This window comes from Amphiura filiformis, chromosome 8 (genome assembly GCF_039555335.1).
Source record: "Amphiura filiformis chromosome 8, Afil_fr2py, whole genome shotgun sequence".
NCBI lineage: Eukaryota > Metazoa > Echinodermata > Ophiuroidea > Amphilepidida > Amphiuridae > Amphiura > Amphiura filiformis.
This window is the reverse complement of record NC_092635.1, coordinates 26,951,810-26,979,173: the sequence shown is the minus strand read 5'-3', so window position 1 is coordinate 26,979,173 and position 27,364 is coordinate 26,951,810. Positions and strand designations below refer to the sequence as shown.

The 27,364-nt window shown below is 37.2% G+C and overlaps 1 protein-coding gene across 1 annotated transcript; it reads left to right on the top strand.

Annotated features, from left to right (window-relative positions):
* Window positions 1-9,290: 9,290 nt before the first annotated feature.
* Window positions 9,291-23,919, top strand: LOC140158885 (G2/mitotic-specific cyclin-B-like). Its single transcript, XM_072182146.1, has 9 exons — window positions 9,291-9,456; window positions 11,854-12,000; window positions 12,776-12,877; window positions 13,522-13,692; window positions 14,326-14,484; window positions 19,567-19,803; window positions 20,048-20,191; window positions 20,691-20,795; window positions 21,922-23,919. Exons 1-9 carry the CDS (start codon window positions 9,430-9,432, stop codon window positions 22,021-22,023), a joined length of 1,194 nt encoding a protein of 397 aa, XP_072038247.1. The 5' UTR covers window positions 9,291-9,429; the 3' UTR covers window positions 22,024-23,919.
* The last annotated feature ends 3,445 nt before the right edge of the window (window positions 23,920-27,364 follow it).

Genomic DNA, 27,364 nt, shown 5'->3' with positions numbered 1-27,364 from the left:
ATCTGTATTCTTGAAGGAAAAAAAATCATTTATTTTTATTTTATTAAAAAGCAGCAAGGATATCTATGGGTAGTCATAGATAAGTGTTGTAATCCACACTTGATGCAGAATACTATTGAAAGTATTCTATTTCTTGATAGATTTAAACTGCTTTTTGGGATAGTTGGAGGAATTTGTGATTTACAATATTACATGGGAACTGTATACATCTGTTTACAGCCCAGTACATTTACTATTTAAGTCTATAAGGCTAGTCACTTAAAACACAGATTGAGAATCTGTGCCTAAAATGTGAAGCTAATCCAGATTAAATGAAGATTCAGGATCAAATTTTAATATGGTTAGCCTGTGGTCATGCTAAGCACTGGTGTAAATATACTGTAATTCACTGGCGAAGTGATGTAATAACCGGATTAACTACCATAGCATTAGTGTAAAACAATTTTTGAACATACCGCACTTCACTAGTACGTTCACGCGGTACCTCTGCATTGAATCATATCATGCCAATCACTCGCACCTGTAAGATAAGTGTCTTTGAAAAGAACGGTATTGTATTCAATCTATGATTGCAGACATACACAGGTGATGAGTGCAACCTGCTTGTAGTGCAGTGCTAACTGTGCGATATATTGTTTCACCCTATTGCTATGGTAGTTAATCCGATTATTACATCACTTCGCCAGCGAATAGTAATTATCTAATGTTGTTATCTAATTCAAAAGGGATATTTGGAAATTGGTGTGGGGATTATGCACTACAGGGTTTGTTAATTGACATTGTGTATACATATGTGTATGTGTGTGTATTCTCCCAATCTGGTATCAGTAGTTAGCTTTTCCATGTAAGGTGGGGTTTATATGCAAACTGTATTAATGCAGACTAATGCAGTGTGATGTGGGTCAGGATGGAGACTGAATACAATGATGCACAGATTCCTATGTCAAAATGAAGTTAGTTATCTTGATCCCAAGTCCTTTCATTATATTATATAATTACGTAGTTATGATATATATGATCTCCAGTACCTCTTGTAGATCTCTAATGTACCTGCAGGTTAAACCAGCAAGTTATAGGATAGAGAGAAATTATATCTCATGCACAACATAAAGGACATATACTTGACTAGGTCTTTCAAAATACAACTCTTGTTAATCTTATGTTTAGGCCTCTGAAAATGTTGGCATTACAAAAAAAATCAAGGGCAAGAGGACAACTTAAAAATGTAAGAAAACATGTGCAATTTGACATAGGAATCATTGGTTGAAAACTAATGAAGTAAATGATAGCTAGTGTACATATTTTAAAATGTGATTTTTGAGAGCAACTTTGTTTTGTTGTCTTTCTTTATTGATTCCAGTAGTTGCAAGTAAAACAGGATTTGTAAGGTAATTATTGGACTTGTGCAGTCGATCATCAGTAAGATGGAGGAAAAGATTGCCTACTAGCACTATTTTCATTCAGAGATTTTGAATCGCCCTTGTGTATCCATATTAAACATTGGTGTCATTTGGAAGGCTGAGACTAAGCAAGTTCTCATGGTGGTGGTGTTATTAATACTACCACTCTCACTTTTCCATGATACATTATCAAAGTAGACATTCAGAAAATGTTGTACAGGTAGATCGTATGGATTGATTCAGACAAATACTTCTGAAGCTCATGTTTCTAGTGTATGTATAACATACCTGCTAATGAGGAGTTGTCGTGTTTGGTTTACATTTTCTATCCAATGTGTTAAAAAGTAATTAACTATGTTGAGTGCTTTTTGCTATCTTGAGTCAGTGACGCTTGCATCCCATTGTGCCACCTTTGTGTGCACATGTACATATAAGTTTAAATATGTATTGCAATTGTCCTGCAATACTTTGTTCAACTAGTTATGAGCGAGACCCATTGTGGATCGATCTAGAATGGCGTGCACGCAGTTGGGCGCAACACCTACGATAAATGTGGATTAATGTGCTTTTTTTGATGCAGGACTTGAATGGTTTCCTGAATTTATGCAGGACTTTATTGATATGTGTAGTGACTAAAACCGAGCTTGAGTTAAACAAAGTATGATGGAAAAGGTACTTGCGTCATTATCATGATAGAGCAAAAGAAATTACCGATTGGATCAGTTTTAAAAATGCTTGCCATGAGAGACATATAGGGTGTTCAAAATGTGTAACTGTCTATCTATGCCTTGTAATTTAGCAGACATTTTAAGTAGAATCAGGCTAAGTAATATGTATATATCCATAATGTTTGCATTGAAAATTTCTATGTGTGTATAATATGAAAATGAATAGTATACCATATTTAAAAGTTAATTTTACTTTTTATATAGATATGATGCTGTAGAAACTTGTTATATGATTTGCTTTGTTATCAGGTAGACAATTTGGGTTTTTTTGATTGAAAAGAGTTGATTTGATATAAGTATACAACTTATGAAGATTCCCCAAAATTGACCAAGGGGAAATAGCGATGAATTAAACATGGCTTTGTGAATATTATTGTTAATTTCAAAGGCTGTACTAGTGTGCATGTCATAGCTCATAATAACTGACTTGGTCAATGTTTTTGTTGGTAGAATATATTTATAATTTGGCAAGAAGCAGATATGGGTGTTTCATCATTGATGGTGACATGCTCAAATTATATACTGAAGTATGAACAAGATGGTCATGATTCTTACTTCCACTGCTTCAGCTTGGAAATAAATGTTTTTGTGATAATGGCATCTTATGATAGCATGTTATCTTTAACTCAGGGTCTGACTGGCCATTGTTCATATTCATGACATTGTTCATTGAGCTTCAGGAAATTGAAACTAACTCAATTGTTTGAGCCTTGTCCCATTAAGACCCAAGCATGTGCATGGAGGGTACCATTCAAACAAACCAAACACTTTGGCCCTTATGGAAATAAGATAATGCACACAATCCAAATTTGCCTTATTGATTTAAACAGTCACTCCGTGCAGAGACAAGCTTGGGTCCTGATAGGTCCAGGTCAAAGCAAAATGCTCAAGCCAGGCTATATCTCCTCTATAGTAAACATGCTGACTTATGTGGACAGAATTGAAGATGAAGGACATTGAAAAAAATGCATCTCCTAACAAATCATGTGAATAAATTTACCGTCAAAAAAATCTTAATCCAATCTCAACTGCCACAGAGGCATGTTTGCTCCCATTGGGCCAGTCATAAGATGGTTCTAATACTTTGCAGAGTTGTGGTTTTGTAACAGTATGCACAGGTTATATTATCAGGAGCATAATTTTACCAAAGCTTGTAGTGAATATAGTGCAAGATATGTGTATTAAAAGAAATAGCGTTTTTCTCACTCATGTAAGGGTTGATTAATCTAAGCAATATTAGAAGTGGTGGTCATTATAGTTACTGTGTAGTGTTACATGTAGATGTCCTATAGATATGGTAACCAAAATATATGCAAACAATTCTAGCCTCATGTGAAATTTAAGTGCATTTGCTTTTGTTCATTGTGTTTTTTCACATTGCTGTATCATATTATAAAATACTACATGTATCTTTAGCTATGGCAGATATATTGGGTTTTTTTCAAATCTATATCTCCATATCATGTGGATAGGTTTGGTTAGGTAGTATGTGTGGTTAAAGATTGAATACTGAAGGACACATAGGCAAATTGAAAACTGATTATGTAAATTAGAGTGTTATTGTTCAAACCAATATAATGTGTTGATGTCAGCGATCATTTATACTCGTACATTCAAAAATTGTACTCGACATAAACTTAAGGTTAATCTGCATAAAATTAATTATTCATTAGATCTAGTTTGAAACATTACGGCTGAAGTTGTAGATAACCAATAATAAATCCAAATATACAAGACTCGGCAATTTCTAAAAGAGACACATGCTTATTGGACAAAAATTTGTATTACCAGTCACTGTTATCTGGACAAATAAAATAAAATATCCATGTTACTGTGGAGTCTGTTTTTAGTGACATATTACAAGATACTGCAAATTGTAGATGTAACTTTTCATTTTCAAAACGAATAAAAACAAAATTGCAGTGAATTCTTACTCTGCTCATTTATGGCTGTCAGGTGCACTGAGCATATAAATATGAATGATGTGACATGTAGTTAAATTGAGTTTGGAAATTAACAATTTACAGCCTCTTGTCACAAAATGATGAACTGATATCATCACATATTTATCATTGGCTTGTGCATGATCATGCAATAATATAATAGTTATATTAAAATGCATTGATATTGTGCATTAGGACCATTTTCTGTTTCATATGCCACTGTGTATGTAGTTTTCACTGTCTTTGCTATTCTTAATTTTCCTGCAGCAACACATTAAATAATTTGCCTCTTCCACTGTATTTTATAAATAAAATAAAAAGTGTACAATATTGATATTGTAAGATATTGATTTCACAAGCATGGGTGGAAATTGGATGTGAATAAATTCATTTTAAGTTTTTATGTTGAAACACAATTGAGAACATTTTACTACAAAAACCTGTTCTGAAGATAAAAAAGAATTGGTGCAACAAGCTTTGTCCAACCACACCATCATAATAATGAAATGGTAAATGCAAACAGAAAATCAAGAACTGTCTACTTGGGCAGATTTTGGTTATTCTTCATTTTGTGTTCTTTCGCTTATTGCAGCATAGTTCTTAGAAATAACATAGTGTGTACACTGCAACTAGCACAGGCTGCATGTCATGTAAGCACAGAATTAAAACCAGAGAACCAGGACTCGACCGCCATCTTGATACAGGCATGGAGCAAAATTTGGGGGTATTCGGTTTCCCTCGGAATGCGCTCGAGGCATTCGTTGTCTCGGCAAGCGCGATATGAATGATGGGCGCATTTGAGAGACGCACTTGATGCGACCAGCACGCGAGTACCAAGACGCTTCAGATGAGACGCAGAATTGTTTTCGTTCGTGACCGCGCACCGTCGGCAAGGACCCGAATAACCCCCAATTTTCTCCCCATAGCTGACGGCGCGATTGTACGTGGCGGTATAGGGAGTCCCGGTTCTCCTTCTCTAATTCTGTGCATGTAAGTGACTTACACCTCTGTGTAAATAAAAGGTGCCATGTGCCATCATTCGGAAACTGCTGTAGTTGGAAATATCTTGGTATGAATCAAGATTAGATGAGAAATGTAAAATAAAAAGCTAGACGAATTTAATATCTCCAATTTCCATCACTGTCAAATTCAGAAAGTTTTTATGTTATAAATTATTTGGTAAGTTTTTCTTTGTAAATATTAAATGTACTAATGTATGTAAGTAATGTGCTCATCATAAATCTGCCAGTTAATTATAAAAGATATTGTAGGTTTTAACAAATTATCTATATCAAATAAATAATATACATGTTTGTGCACCGTTATTGTCCCATATTATTTCATATTGTAATTTTTGATTTTTGAATAAAAGGTGGTTAATCTGGAAATAAAATGGATTTTGAGTTGTGCTTCATGATGTTCATGTGAAGACTGATTGGTAAATTAGTTCTAGACCCGACCTGACCAGGGCTGGGGCCATTATTTCACAAAACAAAGGCAACAGAAACAAATTAGTTTGATCTTTTCGATCAACCATTGATGCTTGGATGAACCTTATTATTTATGAAATAAATGAATTGACTATTGTTAATTCTCGCGTTTCACAATACGATGCGCCTCCAGCGGTTGCTGGGTCAAGGCCAAAATACGCAGTGCATCATGGGAAAATGAGTCGACATCCAAAGCCCGCGTAATACGAATACAATACAGGAACATGCATCATTGAGGGTTTAAATGTCATTATAATGGTGTTACATGCGAATGCAAAATAAACAATTTACAACTAAATAGATCCATTTCTATCTATTAATCACAGGGAATCCTTCGTGGAGCTGTTTTCAACATTATTTATTATCACACTCGCGTGAAAATTTAATAACAGCTAGAACGGCGATGTCGACTCTGGAGTCGAAAATTTGACTGCCAAAAGCAACCGCTGGCGGCGCATCGTATTGTGAAACGCGAGAATTGTGATAACATATAAATCTTTGCCTGTATTGATATTGACCAATATAAATTTAGCATTAATTCTGATTAGTTGTCAGTTCATTTATAACAAGCATCAAGCAGCATCTGTGGTCAATCCAAAGATTGAACAAATTTGTTTCTGTTGCCTTACCACACATAAATGTTAGTTAAATCAATTCGCTGTTGTAGTGCACGTTAGAATATGACCGTTGCTAGGACAACTGGATCACGCTTTCTTTGTTACGAACCACTGATCGAAATGATCACAACACATAGCCTATGGTATATCAAAATTCGGAACATGTGTATGAGCCCAGGCTTGGAGCAGTAACCAATGGTTACTAACGTGCACTACAACAGCGAATTGCAAGATCTTTTTAAAGCACAGACGAGTCAAAAATTACAGGTAGGGGTCTATTTGTGTTTTCTGGTGCTTGTGTGAGATACTAAACTCGCTTCATGGCATGATGCACTGACTGCGTCTATGAAATAGAATGTGTTACCTTGCAGTGTGATTATCATGCAGAATTGTTTTCATTCATTTCCGTGTACTCTCAGTAAGGCCCCGAATACCCCAATTTTCCCCCATAACTGACTGTGCTATTGCACATGGAGGCTGGTTCTCTTTATTAATCTTCATTTTTGGAAAACAAAATAAAAATTGTGCACAAATGTTTTTATTTTTGAACGCTTTTACCATCAGAAATGTGGGGGCATGAGACAAACCATTTTTTTTTTGGCCTTGAGCCGCAGGGGTAAAATTTCAAAATGGCCTGCCAAAAATTGCTTGCTTCCCTCTCTGCCTGCCAAAAAATCTCCCTGCCCCCTTTGCAAATGCCAAATTTTTGTGCCGCCAATTTAAAAACCTTAAATGGTCTAGCCAAAATTGCTTGCTTCTGATGAAATAGTGGCATAGGGTATCTCCAAACTTTGGCTTTGACACCCCCAGTCAGAACAACAAAAAGTTGACCTTACACCGAAAAAAAGCATGTTGAGTATATTGCGATGCATATTAGGGGCTGTGCAATAATTATGATGAGCCCTGGGAGAAGTAACATTGGGGATGGTAAGAATTTTTTGGCATGCTAAAAATGCTAAAATAAATGAATTATTGAACAGAACGATGATGGGAGGTAGGAAAGAGAGAAAGAATGAATGAATGGCAGAATGGATCACTCAATATTAGGCCGTGTAAAATTAATATTTTGGTTCTCGTCCCCTCCCTCCTCAATTTCTGGGATTTGTCAGATTTTTTTTTTTTTTTTTAGATTTTTCAATTTTTTTAGACTTTGGAATGATTTATGAAATCTTCATACATATAAATAAGTTTATTAGAGAACAAGCATTACTTCCAAGTCTTTTTGTGGTACTCTAGAGGGTTTATCCCTTAGAATCTCACATTTGAAAAAAAAAAAAAAAAGGGCCTCATCGTTTCCTCGAACACTGTTGGAGAAGACCGAAAACTACTGACAATGCTAATTTTACATTAAAAAAAAAAAAAAAAAAAAAAAAAACCCTCCCTCATCAATTCATGAAAATCCTCTGGACGAGAACCAAAACATTAATTTTATACGGCCTTAGATAAATGAATGAAAGAAAGATGGAATGAATGACAAAGTTACTAAATATTTAAATTTAAAATACACATATATTAAGTCCATAAATAAATGGAAGAATTAAAAAAATAAATAAATTAGTGAATGAGGAAATTGCTGATGGAAAAGTGAATAACATAAATAAATACATAAATGAATGCATGAATGAACAAACAAATGAATGACTAAAATAAATTAAAAAATACTAAGTAGTTGAAAAAACAGTCCATTCAATATGCTATAAATCATTGAGAAAAATAATAGCATAATAATAAGTTATTTAACTAGAATTTTATTTTTATAACACCCCCCACTTTATCTCAAAATTTATCAAAATTGAACCCCTCAAGAAACGTGACAGAGAAAGCACACATTTTTTTCGATCAGTTTAGGGCCTACCATGAACAATGCATGCTTTGTTTAAAATGTTGTTTTTTTAAATTGTAGGTAGTTCAAGAATAAAGTAAATAATATGATAAGTAGACCAAATAAATAAATAAAATTAAATAAATAATAAGGGGTGGTGTAATAATTATGTGTACCCCCGGGTGCATGGTAAATTCTCAAAATGGTCTGCCAAAAATCTCTTGCCCCCCTCCCCCTGGCCGTGCCAACAAATCTTTGCCCCACCCTTTTGACGTGCCAAAAACCTTTACCCCCCCCTTTTGATGTGCCAAAAAAATCTTTGCCCCCCCCCCCTTAATACACAACAAGATTTTTGGGAACCTGAATTTAAACCTAAATATTGTCTTATCATAGGCCTATATAAATGCGAGCACAGCGAGTAGGAAATTTTGCATATTTGAACGTGTTCCTAACGTTTTCCTAGGGCTTATTATAGAAACGGTGCCCAAAATATCTGTGCCAAAAATCGCTTGCCCCCCTTCGACCTGCCAAAAATCGCTTGACCCCCTCTTTCGACCTGCCAAAAAATGCTTGCCCCCTTTTGGCCTGCCCAAAATATTTGCCCCCTATAACCATTAAAATAAATAAATAAATAAATAAATAAATAAATAAATAAATAAATAAATAAATAAATAAATAAATAAATAAATAAATAAATAAATAAATAAATAAATAAATAAATAAATAAATAAATATTTTTAAATAAATAAATAATTAGATAAATAAATAAATAAATAAATAAATAAATAATAAGATAAATAAATAAATAAATAAATAAATAAACAAATAAATAAATAAATAGATCAATAAATAAATAAACACATAAATAAATAAATAAACAAATAAATGAATAAATAAATAAATAAATAAATAAATAAATAAATAAATAAATAAATAAATAAATAAATAAATACAACTGAGACAAAATTTGAACAGAAAAATAAATAAACTTTTTAATAAATATTTCAATCATGTCAATCAAGATGTATTCATTTTGCATGTATTTTAAATTATTATATATTATTTTTATCAATAAAACAGGGATAAAAGCTATTTTCTCTGAAAGTCCCCTGGGGAAATTAAAATATCCCCTCGGCAAAAGTCGTGAAGTCCGTGTGTTACTTCGGAAACGCATTCAAGAGCTTTTGTACTGTAACCAGCTAGCCAATCAAAACATTGTGTGTGTTTCCTATTGACCAATCAGAATGCTCGCGCGGGTTGTTCGAAGCTCATTATGCAGAACCGGAAGTGGTGCTAGACAGGAATTCACAGGAGCTGTATTTTCATTCTGCCTGTCGATATCGTGGAGAAATCAAGTCCGAATTCTACTGAAATTACATTATTGAAATAAGTTTTTAGCAAAGTATAGTGCAATCAACGTTCTGCAGTCATGGCTATGAGAGTTAGAGCTGGATTGGTAAGGTTTAAACCTAAAATCTAACGTATTTTAAAGCTTTGTTGCCAATGTTTTGTTTTTGATATCCGCAGCCATTTTTAAAATTCACGATTTCTGTTTGGACTCGTTGACAGATCTGATGGAGGTTTATTTTCTATCCCGGCCTTCCCGGGATGATAATTCGTGTCAACAACTGAAGTACCAAGTATGAACATGATGATTAGAAAATTATAAATTATAAAGATGAAAATATATTCCTTCGCTGTCCGGTGCCGGTCTTGCGGTTTCTAGCGCGACATGCACGAGCTACTCATGTACTCGCATGACTCTCAGTCGCACCTGGCCTGAATGCCTGCAACATTCATGACATTGGCAAGTGCAAGCAAGACTTCCCGTCTTTATTTATCATATAATAAAACATATACAAATGAAGGCAATGGAAGGGGCATGTCATGGTTAAAATTATAGGCCCAACATGCCAAGCCTAAGGCATGAACATGTGAAGTTGATCTCAAAAGACAAAACCATGTCCATGATGAGTCGGACATTCATGACATTGACAGCCCGAGGCGTATCGGAGCCAGATGAGCAGGGGCATGGTTTTGTTTGGGAGGTAAATTCAAGTCAACTCGAGCGGTGCCACTCTGTACGAGAACAAAATAAGATTTTGATTACTAAGCGCCAAGAGTGGCTTTCAGAGTCACGCCGCTCAGCCATGCAGCGCCGCGGTATGCCGCTCTGCTTGCACATGATGTGTAGAAAAGTGCAAGCGGTATTAAGAACTAGTTCGCAACACAAACTTAAAAAACCGGGCAAAACAGACACATCATTTAAATCGGTATGACATTTTCGTATTGGTGCTGCCCTATTTAAGTTTGCACTGAAGTGCCATCTCAATTTGGGAGCGGCGATTTGGATCATGAGCTAATGAATTTTTATTTATTCTGGATAAATAATAAAGTACCGGTATTAATTATACAATTTCAAGCATGTAGGTGTTTAGGCAAGCAGTACAAGAAGCTGCGTAAATTAATGACAAACCTGAAACTATTTAAGCCACAGGAGCCTTATATTTTTTAGTGCAAACTCTAATTGAAATCGTGCAATGACGTTGCACTATAGCCAAAATAACAATTTCTCGATCATGAGAGGATGTACCTTCTGTGTCAGCGTACTTTTCATAGAATAACACGATCGCGCGACCTGCATGACCGAATCTTGACCTTGCCTAGCAGCGATCGTGTGATTGGTCAATTCTCAAAAGCTGTGGTTGCGCCGTAAGCGCCGGTATTTGCGTAGTACGCTCGGCGCAAATAACTGTGCGTACCCAAGTTGGCTCTCATGATCGAGAATTTAATATTTTGGCTATAGCTTTTTGTATACACTTCATCCCATACCGTTGACGTTGTGCAGAGCTACTACGGTATGGGTTCCCTGTACTAATTAAGGACATGGAGCCGAGTGACAAGCGGCAGAAAGTATCACGAGTACGAAACCAGCATATAAGCATAACTGCACCCTTTTTTTTAGAATTCTAGCTCATTCCAAGTCATGGCGAAATGTGTACATAAAAACCAACCAAACTGCAAAAAAGAAAGTAACCAAGTAAACATGAATACGCAATACAGACTACAGTATTTGTAATTTATTTTTTTGGTTTTGGATTGGCCCTGTACCTACAGTTTTTGTCGGAAGAACAGCTTTTGAAGGCTAGCGGGAGCCTTGTTTTGAGAGCTTGCAGAGTGTAAACACGGAAGTGGGGGTCGGAGTGTCTGAATCAATCATGGCAACCAATAAATCTGATTGAAATCTTTGGACGGCACAGATCGGCGCCCTTGAAGCAGTGTTAAATTTACAAGTTACTTGCATTTGTGCAGGCAACATAGAAAATCTAAAGTGAAAGTAACTTGCACACAATTTAACCAAAAATAAGAAGTTTGTGCCACGAAACTAATCATCTTTTTTACAGATGAAAAGTAAAAATTGGTGTCATTTCGTAAGGGATATTTCTATAAACTACTTTGATTTGGAGGCACATTGTACGTTTCAGATTCCATAATTTACGACTGCGGACTGAAATTCTACATGCAGTACATTTGAAAAGTTACCTGCACATTCGAATCGGTCACCTCAGTAAATCGAACACTGCCTTGAAGTGAAGTCGCTCATTAGGATGCTCGCGTCATCTGGGCAAGGGACTGTTCTTCTCTGAAACCCAGTGTAGAGCTAAATGCTTTTTTATCAATAGGCTATAGCCCATAAAACGCAATATTAGCCAGACTGAAAATTTAATAGCCATGGTCATCGGGCTATTTTGACCCCTGTGATGCAATTGACGTATCAAGATACCTGCAACATGTGCAATAAATATTTGAGGTATAATTAAAACAATGTACGGTACACTTGTTATTTCTACAGAATACTTTTGGCATTGAGAATGCCAACGTCAACTTGCCTGGGAAGGCAGCCACCAAGTCTTTCGTCACAAAGCAGACAAATGGCAGAAGAGCCTTGGGAGCGATCGACAAAAATGTGGTATCCAATCAAAGTGGAGAATCAAAAAAGGTTGGTAATGCACTAAATTTGGATTTATTATATAGTTCAGGCCAATGAAAGTAAATTATTCCTTGTTTCCCCGTTACACAATTTTTCATGACTGTGTAGGTGACCATTTCATTTTTCATAATTCATTATTTCATACCATTTCATTATTGCATCTGTTACAGGTGTAAACCAATACCTATTAATAGATACATGTGATAAATCACAGTTTGTAGTTTACAGATGTAGTTTACAGCCACATGAAGGTGATTGTACAACTATTATCAAAAGTTTCACAATATTTTTTACGGGATGAGATCAAAAAGTACGGGACAGAAGCGAGTAGGTATTCATTATTAATCCATTATTAACAGAAACAGATTTATGATATATTTAAAACCACAATTTGTTGGTATGTTAAAGTTTGTTAGAAATCAATGTCTTATTCAAAATAATGAAATATTTGGCCAGCAATTGATTTTGAGCGGAGTAGGGTAACGGGAAACAAGGATTCAACTTTCATTAGCCTAATATTATGATTTTGCATTTCTTTATACGCTGTATTCTATATCATGTTGTGTACTGACCTTTGGCGGCCAACATTTTTTTATAAATGGGCGAGTTTTTCGAAGTTTGATACGCATTTACAAGAAAAATGCCCGTCTCCCAAACCCTACCCCGCGACCAGATGATGGTCTGCCTTAAAGCATGGGTTACATGGTATTAAAATATTAATTCAACTTGTGCTCATTTTGATGAATCTTGTTATAACTTAAACCTGGTACACATTTTATTTCAGGTCAACAAAAAAGACACAAGACCAACAAGGGGTATGACCAAATCCAAAGCCACTAGTTCTCTTCAATCGGTAATAAAAGATGAAAAAATCACTTCCACACGGGTAGGTAAAACCATAATGCTGTAATGCATAATTTTTGGCCAGAGTATATTGTGCTACAAGTACAACCAATTCTTGAGCTGCAAATTGTAGTTTGAATTCTCTTCTTGGTTACTCAATTGATGCAAAACACAGGATTTACTTTGGGCATGAGAATAGCTTTTTTGAAAACTGCCAGATAAAGCTTGTAAATTTGGCCCAAAACAGGCTGAAAAAGTAAAAATTTGTAAATATGGACAACAAAACTGCTTGAATTCAGACAAAAAACAGAAAATTCTCATGCACGTTACCTACGGAATTAAAAAGTTGACAAGCCGGGGTATGCAACATGCAATGCAGTTGGTGTAACAAATCAAAATCTATGCCGCATCACGTGAGGATTTGTTTCTAGTCATTTGTCCAGCATGTAAGATTGTAAGTACTGTTTGCCAATCGCGATTGCGTACAAGCGACTAGTCTAGCTTGTCAATTGGTCTTGATAGCAAAATGAAAAGGCCAAATTTCACTTGATTGTGTGATGAAATTGTATTTCAGGAGCCTGAGGGGCCTGTAAAGGCAAAAATGCTCCAGATTTGTTGCTTCATTTTGAAGCATCTATTGTATTTGGATGGTCACGTGTTAATTGTAATTGTGATGACCCTTTTCAGGTTAAATCCCCGGAGCCAATGGACATGGAATCTGTAAGCAATGCACTTGCAGCTTTTTCCTCCGAGCAGCTGTTAATAGATATAGAAGACATTGATAAGAATGACCACGACAACCCACAGCTATGCAGCATCTATGTAAATGACATCTACAAGTATCTTAGACATCTAGAGGTAAGTCTATGGGCTTTACAGCAGTGCGAACAAAATCATTTTGATTTTCTTGCGACATTATTAGTTGGGCATCGTGATGACCAAGGCCTAAAAGAAACCCCGACCTACCCTAAAAGTAGGCCCTACTCAACATTTTTTGCAAAAAAAAAGTGAAAGAAAGACGGTTCAAGGCCTTTATCAAATGCAATTTACAGCTTTAAGAAGTAAAAAATCCCTACCTTAAAAGTTTGTTCGGTTTATATAAGGCGGAAAAAGTATGACTCGTAACACCATGTATTGATAGAATGGCATGCATGCAGTTGGGTGCAAGGCTTACGCTAGTTGTGTGTTGCGTAATGTGCGACTGGCGCACGCTTATGCGAATTCACGAGAGCTTGAGTTGGGACTTTATTGACGCGCGCAGTAACAAAAGCGGAATAATTTCCGCATTGAGCCGAACAAACTTTACCTACCTTTTTTTTTTTTTTTGATTACGCCAATCAAACATTTTTTAGGCCTAATGTGAAGAGTTTCAACAGATTCTCTCGGATGGACATGCTTAAATGTCAAAATCCCTATGCCTCCATGCAGTAGAATTCAAAAGTTTTTATAATTTGAGGTGTCGTTTTCTTTTCACCGTTTTCCTTTGTGCAGTTTGAATTCAAGGTGCGTGCCGACTATATGAATGAGCAAGAGATTAACGCCAGAATGCGAACCATCCTAGTGGATTGGCTTGTACAAGTTCATCTTAGATTTCACCTGCTGCAAGAGACGCTATTCCTCACAGTACAACTCATTGATAGGTATTTACAGGTAAGCCACAACATTTTTTGGCTCCAGCGAAGCTACGGAGCCATCGTCATCAGAACCGTAGGGTTACACAATACAGTGTTGGTTTTTATGCTAAGGAATTTTTTGTGCTTGGCTTTAGTTTTTCAAATTGGTTTCTAAGTTTTGCTAAATTATTTTTTAATCGATTGCACTCCCGATAGAGTTGAAATTCAGTTGAGAAAATGTGATTTTTTGGTTAAAAAAGCCACCATAACGAGTTATTACTTGGTTCCCTAGTGTGCTAGAGATTATTTTGGTCTGTATAATTTATCCTTGCGTGACAATGGCGCAAACCAACTGAAGTTTAACATTAAAATGTCTCAAGATTTTAGTACTCTCAGGTTCAGATTCAAAAGTTATTTTGACTTTCTTAACTTTTCTTAACTATTTCTTTACAATTTAAATAAAGAAATAGTTAAGGAATATCAAAAAAATAGTCATGAATATTGTCGAATCTTGAATAAATCGGAACAAATTGAATTTCCTAGTGGACTATTTTCCTTGCGCAAGTGCAAATTTTTGCTTTTTCGGTAACGCGGTTATCTCCCAATGATGTAATGCGTAATTATCCAATCAGTGCTGTCCTTAGAAATTAGCCCCAAAATGAACCAATCACAGACATCGTAATGAACAGTCTTTGGCAGTGGAACAAGTCAACAAACAACCAAGATGTCTGCCCCCACATGAACAATAGCATTGCGCACTCACAACCAGTGTTCGAAATAAGCACTTATCCTCTTGTCCTCTTGTCCAAAAATCACTGGGGACAACCAAATTGAGCCATGTACTTATCCCCTGGATAACCACTATATTTTACCTCCAAATATATGACACATTTTGGGGACAACCAAAATGTTTTGAGGACAAGCAGAATTCATGCTTTAGTTGTCCTCGGGACAACCTCCATATTTTCCTTATTTCGGACACTGCTCACAACCCTGTCCGGCTTACTTCTACCATTGCCAAGCAACCAAGGAGTGTTGGACAGTATCAAATCAGATTCAGAACACACATGACAGATGTCGCCGGCGAAATTGCACCACGATAAGTCGTAAACATGGTTAAAACAAATGAAATTAAATATGTCAAAGGACAGATTGTTACTCTATTTGGTAAAAATATCCCAAAGAGAGATCGCAAGGTGTCTGGGAGACTAGGAGTAGGAGCAGTACTACTACCTCTACGATCGATGCAACTTTCAGAAGTCGGAAACCATCATCATGGCATATCATGATATGCTCATGCACATGATGCACTCATGGACTACATAGTACATAGCACTGGTACATCATGGGTACGTGTACGTAAACCCGGGACGTAAACACGGTAGTCATAGAATTTATCATTACTACTACTAGCCACTGAGTGAATTCAATCACCAAACCAAATATCCTTTTTCAACTGGCTTTTCAAAAAAAAAGATAATTACGATGGCCCAAATATTTTCTCAAACATAAAAATAATGCCCAAAGACAAGTAATAATATTATAATTATAATATTGAATAAATTATGCCCACATTACGCAACGTCTATCTGTCTGTCAGTTTACTCCAGAACTCTAGTTTCGAATTAGCCTCAAACATCATGGCCATGTTCCTTCCTCACTAGGGCCCTGAATGCCATACGTACGTAAAAACGGGGCACCGTGAAGTCACGTCGCGGTGATGACGTCACACTGACGGCATCTATTTATAGGAAGAATTCAAAACACGGCGACGATAACAGTCACAAGTCGGGTCTTTTACATCGTCAAATGTGCTCAAAATTTATGAACATGCACCAAATATGTTTTGTTTAAGTCACATCGTGAGGAATGGTAGGAAGTGTATTTATGAGAAAAAGTGGTATTTTATGTGTACCCTGGACCAGATATGCTCAGAAGTCTCAGACCTTCGCACGGAGAAGGACAGTGGAAATCGAGTGACGGAGGTGTGAGTACCTCGGCTAGTTTCAATTTGTACACGTTCTTACGCATTCCATGCTAGAGTGCTTTGCTATCGTTTTTCAGGCAGACAGCGGTGCAATTTTTTGCCGTTTGCACCGGAGGTTCATTCTGTTAATGTTGAAATTTGGATGAAAGTTATTTCGATGAGTCAACTGCATCTTTTGAGCAAGATTTGCCTTTTTTTGCCGAAGAGTGAAGTGTAATTTCAGCAACATTTTTGATGCAATCGGCTGTGTTGACTTCTGAACTTCCATTGCTTTACACGGTGTCATTCTTCAGCAAATCCCGACTAGATTTTGAATGCAATGGTCTCTAGTCTACCAAGTAAAATGTGAAGCTATCGGTGAGCAAATTCTTATTTTTTCGGAGACTAGGGGTCGCGTGTTCCTCAAACTTGGTGGGTGCATCTTGACCCGAGACAGAACAAGTTTGTTTTGGCAAGTGGGTCAAGGTCACCCGAGGTCATTTGAGGTCAAATTAGTAAAACTGTCATGGCAAGAATTAGAAACTTGGTGGGTACAGTCAACATTTAGAGCCAAATTTTTGGAAGGTCATTTCGGGTCATCTGAGGTCAAATTAGTAAAAACTGTCCTATGGGCATGAAACTTGGTAGGTACAGTCAACATTTTAGGGTCACCAGAGGTCACACGAGGTCAAATTAGTAAAAACTTTTGGGCGGGCATGAAATTTGGTGGGTACAGTCAATATATAGAGCCAAATTTTTGGAAGGTCATTTCGGGGTCAACAGGTCATCTGAGGTCAAATTAATAAAAAGTGTTGAACGGGCATGGCAGGTACAGTCAACATTTGAGTCATATTTTTGGAAGGTCATTTTGGGGTCATCTGAGGTCAAATGAGTAAAAAGTGTTGGATGGGCATGAAACTTGGTGGGTACAGTCAACATTTAAAGGCAAATTTTTGGAAAGTCATTTCGGGGTCACCAGAGGTCATCTGAGGTCAAATTAGTCAAAACTGTTGTATGGGCATGAACATTGGTGGATACAGTCAACATTTATAGCCAAATTTTGGAAAGGTCATTTCAGGGTCACCAGGGGTCATCTTGAGGTCAAATAAGTAAAAACTCAATGGGCGTAAAGCTAGGTGGGTATCGTCAACATTTGGGAGTCAAATTTTTGGAAAGACATTTGGGGGGTCATCTGAGGTCAATGTAGTAAAAACTCTTGGACAGGCATGAAACTTGGTGGGTAAGTCAACATTTAGAGCCAACTTTTGGAAGGTCATTTTAGGGTCACCTGTGGTCATCCAGTGTCTGAGGTCAAATTAGTAAAACTGTCATATGGCCATGAAACTTGGTGGGTACAGTCAACATTTTAGAGCCAATTTTTGAAAGCTCATTTTGGGGTCAACAAGGGTCATCTAAAGTCAAATGAGTAAAAACGGTCGGACAGGCATGAAACTTGGTGGGTACAATCAACATTTAGAGCCAACTTTTTGGAAGGTCATTTTGAGGTCACCAGAGGTCATCTGAGGTCAAATTAGTAAAAACTGTCATATGGGCTTATAAATAGGTGGATACAGCCAACATTTATAGCCAAAATTTTGGGAAGGTCATATCTGGGTCACCAGGGGTCATCTGAGGTCAAATTAGTCAGAACTGTCTGATGGGCTTGAAACTTGGTGGGTACAGTCAACATTTGAGTCAAATTTTTGGAAGGTCATTTTGGGGTCACCAGGGGTCATCTGAGGTCAAATTAGTAAAAACTGTCGGATGGGCATGAAACTTGTTAGGTATAGTCACTTTTAGCGAGTCAAATTTTGGGAATGTCATTTCAGAGTCACCAGGGTCATCTGAGGTCAAATTAGTATTAACTGTCATGAAACTTGGTGGTACAGTCACCATTTAGAGCCAAAGCCTTATTCAGACTAACACTATTCTTGACATTCTGTCGGTCGGACATCCGGGCTATCTCTAGTCTCGGGCCCAAACTGCATGTGGCTCACGGTTTGTTGTGAACAACAGAAACCGGCTGTGAAGGAGGCTACATAGCGATGTTGCTGGAGTGACCCTCAATTTCGGAGAAAACGACACTCGACCATTGAATTTAATTTTAAGTCTGTCAGTATATAAACGGTAAATCAAGTAAGTTTCTTCCACTCTGAAGACTTAGAAACGGTTGTTTGATTCCACTGACTATTTTCGATCGAAATTTACATAACACCAATGACAGAAATCATCAAAAAAAAAATCGAATGTTTTCACTCGACCGTGAGTCGCATCATCAACCGGAAGTGACGTGGCACGGACCGACAGAATAGGCCTACTCGCCTGTATATAATTATATTTTGATGTGTTTTGGCCCATTTGGACTCATTTCCACCCGTTTTGATCCATGTCGCTAATTCCCTAAATTGATTGATGTATCATTGTATGATCTGCAAATGAGATAGCTACCAACCTACCAGATGTACCTGTTGAGGGAATGTGATCTGTCACATTATACTCAAATGATTTCACTTGTTGCCCATGGGACTCCAAGAACAATTACTTTCACTGTCACCAAAAAGCGCAGAGCCACAGCGCCATTGGTGCTCTTGTTTATCAGACGGAGCAGGGGATCGTTATTTAAAAAGTAATGTGCGATTTCCACGAAATGTTAGTTTTCACTTATCATTATGTCCAGCATGGTATTTTAGTACAGTACACCATTGGGCATTGGTCGTGCAAAAAGAAAAAATTAGGTTGTCGCTGTGGAGCAAATCGTGCATGGCTTTTTAGCTATACTGTACTATGAAGGGCACAGCTGCAAACGCCTGCACTGCACCACTCAACCATGACAACTTGTCCAGAGGGGGGCTGTTATGGATGCAGCAGGCACATGGAATTGTACAGTCTAAAATGGCAGCGTGTGCTCGCTCGATTTTAATTTAAATTGGGGGCAGGGAAGGTGGCCTTGTAGGATTAAAACTTTGGAAGATATTTTTTTGTTGAAATTTGTAATCGGGTCTTGATTTGCATGAGATAAAAAATGTGCTGTTGCAATCATTTGAAAATTATGTATTGTGTAAGATGTGGAAAGCATTGGATGTTTAGGCACATGGATGGGAAATGTTTGTTCCGACAACTTATGATTTTTTGTATTATTTGAATCAATTCCAGGTGCAATCTGTGTCCAAGAGTAAACTGCAACTAGTAGGTGTGACTGCCATGTTCATTGCTGCAAAATACGAGGAGATGTACCCACCAGAGATCAACGACTTTGTGTATATTACTGATAATGCCTACAGCAAGAGCCAGATCCGCACCATGGAGATGCACATGCTGGAATCCCTTCACTTTGCTCTTGGAAAGCCTCTGTGCCTTCACTTCTTGAGAAGGAATTCAAAAGCAGGAGGGGTAAGAAAGTTCTGTTGAAATTGAAGTGAAAAGATTATGAGCTACCTGTGGTGTCAGCAATGACTGGACATTGCCTGAGAATGTATTTCCCTATACCAGTGTACAAGACGAGATCCATGCGAAATGTCTGAAAACTTTGCATCCATGTTGTTTCAATAGAAATTAATGACTTTATTAATTTTCATTGATGAGCAGTCAGTAGTTGGGCAAAGTCTCACTTGCTTTTCACCTATTTTTTATTTAGGCTGATGCCCAGAAGCACACACTAGCCAAATATCTAATGGAGCTGACTTTGCCAGAGTATGATTTTGTGCAGTACGACCCATCAGAAATAGCAGCTGCAGCACTTAACCTTGCAATGCAATTACTAGAACCAGATGTAGAATGGGTAAGTAAGCAGCTGGATTACAATAAAATTGCAACAGAAGTTGGTTAAAAATTCAGCATGTAAAGAAAACCACAAGAAAAAGAAAATTGTTTTAAAATGGCAAATCTGACAATGCATGTCAAGGGCACGATAGGCGGCGTACATGTATAAAAGTCCGACCCTATTTATCCGACTTTGTTACCCGTGAAATTTTGTCAGCATGATTGACTTGACGCCGATGTCGGCATCAATCTATGGAATTGCAAATGTGGGCCAACATAAAATTACAATTTTAATTTTAATTTACGAGGCCCATCCATAGATTTCAAACACAAGGACCCAAATGGCCCTTGGCTTATTTGCTCTTCAGTCATTACAGATCTTGACTGCATCTTCCTGTAAGCCTGTTTAATATTAAATTTGTCAGAGGGGGTCTGGGACTTGACAACTCAAATATCTAAAGTCGTCAAGATTGTGATTTTTATTTTAATGACTTCATTTGCTGTTCTTTACCTTGCAGAGTACAACACTTGCTCACTACAGTAACTACACAGATGCTCACCTAGCACCAATAGTTACAAAGATGGCCATCTTGGTTCAGAAATCTGTCAAATCAAAATACCAGGTAGGCTAATATCCAAGAGGATGTCATTGGGCAGGAAAAACCTTTTGGCCCCTAAACATGTTTAAAACAAAATTGCCAACCGGTTACATAGGTTTTGCTTTAAAAACATGTTCAGGGGCCAATGACACGGGAGGTTTTTCCTGCCCAATTACATTTTTACACTCTACCTAATGCAAAAGATGGCCCCAAAATGCAATAAAGTTTGTATAGAAACGCAAACCATCTTTTTTTCAGTCCCCAACACAATCCCCAACGATTTAACACAATGACAGATGCCACAAAGTTTTTTGCTTATTGTGCCATTTGTTTTGCACATCCACAATCTTGACATTGTCATTATGCAGGCTTTTTTGCGCATAAACAATGAGCAAACCTGGGATATCTGCGAGAGATTGCAACAATTGCACACTTTGGTCAAATTTTGAGATGTTAATGACCTACACTTGTGTTTGGGTGTTTACAATGAAATTGTTGGTTTCGTTCCAATTGGCACATATGTTTTTGACAGTATTTTGCCATGTCTCGGCAGCCAAAATTTTTTTAAAAAGCTTAAGGATACAAGTTGTAACTGCAGAAATTTCATAACAAGTGCAAAATAGTAATGCATGTCGGATTTACACAACTTGATTTTAAATTGGCATTTCTTCAAACCAGATTATTCATGGGCCACGCTATATGGAATGAAGCAAACTAAATGATTGGATCACACTCACAGCATATTCATATTCATGAGGTTATGGATGAGTAATAATATTGTCCCGATTTTTGTAATTGGAGATTTCATGCAGATACCACAATGAGCGTAAACTCGCAAGTTCGTAGTTTCAAGATGTCCTGTCCACTGCATTGGGTTTTTTTGTTTCACTCACTTGTTCAAGCCAATATTATGTCTGCATGTCCTTTGTGAATTGGGCACAATGGGCCATTCGCAAAAACATACTGTCCAACTCTGCAGCTAGGATATCTCGAAAACTACCAACTTTACCTTCATTTTGTGATACCAGGTCACAATACACTTATCCGGCCTATGCTTGGTCCCAACATGGTTGGACCGTCATCCTTTACATTCAGGATAAATGCATTGTACCCAAGCAAATCAATCATTGGATCTTTTCTCTTATTGCAGGCTGTCAGGACCAAATTCGCTAGCAGCAAATTCATGAGGATTAGCGGCATTCCCGAGTTGAAGTCATCGCGGATAACCGAATTGGCAGAGGATGACAGCTAGTTGGTTGAAAACCTCTTGATTGAACTTGTACATATTGTATATAATGACTAAAAAGAGAATATTGGGTTTTAAACTTTCAACAGTGCTATGGTGAAAGAATGCCAACTTGTTGATTGCCCACCAAGAGGAGCAACTCTGAAATATGAATAATGCATGTACACAATTGCGGTGATAAGCTCCAGCAGCCACCACCTGTATCAATACAAGTCGGGAAAGGTGTAAATACCATCTGGAGACTTCTGTGTGCAGTTCCTCCCGTCTATCGAGGTCCGAGGCAGAGTGCTATTCATCGCCGGGGGTACAATGTCAGATTTTTCAGCCATTTGGTGTATGGATGGTCATTTTTCAAAATTTTCACCCCGATTTTTATTTTGAGAAATGACCCATTTGTCAAATATTTTGGCTGAAAATGTACCCGAACCAAACTTGGCTATCCCCCAGTAGAACCATCTGAATAGAATAGCATGGAGAAACTTCGATATTTATTGTACCCACTGTGACTATGTAGTGCAAGTCAAAATAACATCGCATTCGAGTGATGCCCTCTTGGTTGGCCATTTTTATGGTCAATCTCAGGATTTGATGGGCACAACAATCAAAACCGCCAATAAGCCACCATTATAGATCATGTTTGACCCAATTTTATCAATAAATGCAATATTTACTTGTTTTAAGGTGAATTGTGTTTTTCACACAAGGCCATCTGCTCTTATTTATGCGCGTATTCAAAATCATGTATTTCATATGAACTTGGCAGAAGAAACCAAACCACCCAAATCTTGGCAAATTACGAAAAAAAAATTTAATGTGATTATTGGCTTTGTCCTTCGGGAAGTCGATTTGTACCAAAATTTATCCCCACAATGCTATAGGCGTGCCGTGTATTGCATAACAGATGGCTTGACCGAACTGCATTTGTTATGCAATATGCCTATCGCCTTGTGGGAAGGAATTTTATTTTGGTACAATTTGACCTCAAACAGTGAAACACAAGCCATTGTATGTAAAATTTTATGGTTGAAAAATGAATTCGATCTTCATATGGACCAAATTGCACAACCTATGTAAAATTACTGTTATAAACTTTTTTAATTAGTGTATGAAAACATTTTCAATATATTTGGAATCAAGAAAAGAAAAAATTGTAGATTTCCTAGAATTGGACAAATGCACTGTAAATATTAATGTCGGCATATTGAGTCCCATTTGTTTAGGCTCAATATTTCAGAAAAGAATTTTTTAAATGTACAAGAAAACTGAAAAAAAATTGATCATATGGTGATAAGATCAACTTTCTCACGATTTTATCAAGCAATTGGACGGCCACCCAATGTAAAGGCTTGGAAGACTACTGCCACAAGCATTTTTTGATATTTAAGGTTTTTTAAATCATTTCCTAATTTGCATTTTGTTCTATATTTGTGAGAATCTTGTGCCATGATTTTGGATTATGAAATTGGAATCATTGGATTTATTAAAATTTTGGGTTTTTAAGCAGCATCACAATTCTTGGGGTAGGGCTACTGCTCAACAGAACAAACTGATTTCACGGATTTGCAATGCACTGAAAATATCCACATCCACTAGAAATTTGCAAATTGAAATTGATTGGATGAATGGATTTCTGGACACTTTGGAGTGTTGCACATCTGTATGGAACTTTCTGGATCAAGCCATCTTGTCCTTGCATTTTTCGAGTGCCGTTGACATTAGTTGGGAGTTTACAAACCAAAATATAACATACTAAAGCGTTTCATAGCTTCTCACATTCTAAGCATTTCTTTTTGTATTTCATGTAATAGTTGATCATATTGTGTGATAGTAATCATTTTTTTCAAATATTGTATGTAGTAGAGTAGATAGTGAAAGTTTAATAAATTGTTATATTATAATAAATCACGTTTTCCTGTCCTTGTATTCATGAACTCTAGGAATGGGTACTCTTTGATCCAGCAAGCAGGTCACAAGTTATTCCCATATTTTCCTGTGCCATGTGCAAAGGGACCATAGCCCCAACCCTACTTGTCAGTCTGGGAAATGTACTTGGTTGGGGAAAATCATGGGACATACAGACCGACGCCATTTACCAGGCATTTTCGAAGTTTCTTATTCAAATTCAGACTGCAAAAACTACAGCACCTAACACAATTTTTGCAGGGTATGTTTCAATGGATTCAAAATGGTGAATATAGAGGCTGTCGGCATGACATCATTTGCCGCCATCTTGTGGGTACACTCTGCGTGGACAGCAAAATCGCTGCGTTGATGTGTGGCAAGCTGCGCCCTGCGAGTAGTGTCCAACGCATGAACACGCACATCATTTGTACCCACAAGATGGCGAAAGGCTGACGGCCTCCATTCTCAGTCGTTAGAATCACAAGGTTTTGAATCCCTAGCCGTCTCAAAGTTCCAGTATTTGATTTAAATCAAAACCTTGTGTTTCAATGGATTCCATAATAAAGACTGCACATAAGTAACACAGCTGTTAAATAAATCCAAGTAAGGTAAATCATCCACAGTAAAGTGCTCAACCATTCCGCGCTAGAAATAGAAATCAGTTTCCAGTGATAAGCATATTCTGACGAGTGTAGGTCGGCTTCGGCTGGCTTGCATGAAACAATATTGTAAATAATGCTTTAATAAATCACCAAGTCTATTTTAAATGTAACACAGCTGTTATAAATACGCATATAGCTTCAAAACTTGTTTCCACAATATTTCAACAGGATTTATTTTCGTGAATTTTGATAACACGTTTGTTCAATATTAACACGGCAGTGTTTTTGAAAGAAAAAGTTGCAGCTATTTGTATTCATTTGAAGTTGGCGCAAAGAGAATGGTATCAAAATACGCATAAATAAATGGTCTGTTGAAATATTGTGACAATTGGTTCTGAAGCTATAGGCGTATTTATAACGGCTGCGTTACTTGGGGAACAACCAAAAAGTTCGATGAAGCCCTATAAACGAAAGCCCTTTCGTTAGAAGGCTAACCCCATCCCCCTCCCCTTAACGCAAGTGTCAAATACCAAAAATTCCAACCCCTATTAATTGAAATATTACAATTATATTTTAAATCCTTAAAAAAAGATGAACTTTGACCGATGTTTTAACTACTTTACAAACGTAATCTGACTTTTTGACCCCCTCCCTCCCTAACAAAAGGACTTTCGTTTATAGGGCTTCATCGAACTTTTGGGTTGTTCCCTTATGCAGACCTTGCATAGGGAGCACTGGGAAAAGTTGAAAAAGGCATTGGACCTCTGAATTGGGAATTGAGTATTATTGATATCCTAATTGCATAGTGTTGAGTCAGTGAGCACATCGATCAATGGGAATACCTGTACAAAAAGTTACTCCTATAGCCAAAATATTAAATTCTCGATCATGAGAGCCAACTTGGGTACGCACAGTTATTTGCGCCGAGCGTACTACGCAAATACCGGCGCAAACACAGCTTTTGAGAATTGACCAATCACACAGACGTTGCTAGGCAAGGTCAAGGTTCGGTCATGCAGGTCGCGCGATCCGTGTTATTCTATGAAAAGTACGCTGACGCAGAAGGTACATCCTCTCATGATCGAGAAATTGTTATTTTGGCTATAACAGTTATAGTTTGCTATAGCCAAAATATTAAATTCTCGATCATGAGAGCCAACTTGGGAACGCACAGTTATTTGCGCCGAGCGTACTACGCTAAGACCGGCGCTTACGGCGCAAACACAGCTTTTGAGAATTGACCAATCACACGGTCGTTGCTAGGCAAGGTTCGGTCATGCAGGTCGCGCGATCGTGTTATTCTATGAAAAATACGCTGACGCAGAAGGTACATCCTCTCATGATCGAGAATTTATTATTTTGGCTATAGAAGGGGTTGTCTTTGGAATGGGGGGGTCGGAATTTTTATACCGAAAATAGTCGTATATTTACCCGTTGTGGCGGGGGTTTTCAAACTAGCAGGTATTTCTACCAATTCAATGTTTTTTGTGGGGAAATGACCAACAGGCCCCTCGGAAAGGCCAGTAAAAAACTGGGTATCCTTGGCAATATGGCTTGCGTTAATGCGCCTAGCAGAACCTTGATACAACAATGATATAAAATTAGATTGATTGAGCCCATATTTATTGGTTGAGCTATGAGTTTTAAAATATTGGAGTCCAATATTTTAAAACTCGTAGCGAGACCAATAAATAATGGACGTAAAGCATCCAATTTTAGCATTGTTTTGGATCCAATATTTTCACACACTTGGATTCATCAAAACATAATGCTAGAACCCGGGTGCTATAAAATGGTACTACTCATTGTACAACTACAAATGGCATAAAATATACAACATGACAATTTATTTAAATTACGCCAGTTCACAAAATATACAAATAGATCAAAGTTTGCATACAATTTATGTACACCAGAGCTGAATTTGACCAAATCCTTCGAAACTAGTCCATAGGATTTACATGTACACAGAATCATTTAACCAGAACCCGAGTTTTAAAAAATCAACCCAGGTTAGTTTCTGTTCACACTCGGTTATACCGGGGAAAAACAAAATGTAAAAAGAAGATTAGTTCCGATGGTTAGGAAATAAACTCAAAAAAAAATTTCCAAAACGGCTAGCCTATATATCAGAAATATTTCCAAAATTCTTTTGAGGAGTGTAGGTAAAAGGACTTGTGACATGTTGGAAATGTTAGTGAAATGCATCCCTGGTTTCTCAACAGGTCACACACACAAAACGTTTTTAAAATGTGAGGGGTAACTGATGAATGCAGCATACAATTAGTTAGAAAAACAAACACAGAATAAACCAGGACTCGGGGGGGGGGGGGATTTTAATTTGGATTTAAAAAAATTAAAATCAATTCCAAGAACTGCTATGCCCCATCATCATGATAAAGTCAAAAGAGACCGGAGTATTACTAGACATATGCCAATATGCGCAATCATATCGGGTATTAACAAAAATTTAAAACATGTTTTAACGCGGCTGTGTACTCTAGCCATTGTTTCTTTCTCAAAATTGAGTTTTTTTGATATGTTTGTACCTTGTTATGTTTTTTATAAATACAAGGAATGAAAATCCAGATTTGTAAACTCCAACTGCAATATTTTAAGGATTTTATTTCACTATTCCACTCGTGTTTGAAATTGAAAAGGAAAGAAAATCTTTGTTGTACCAGCAAGGTACACGCGCAAGCAACAACTCATCGCGTTATGTATCGCGCAATTTGTGAACGCACAAATACGCGACGATATCGCTGACGCTTATTCGCTTGCGCGCGCAACTTATGGAAACACCACGGAAGCACTGATTTCACAAAACCTAGTGGTCAAATGGC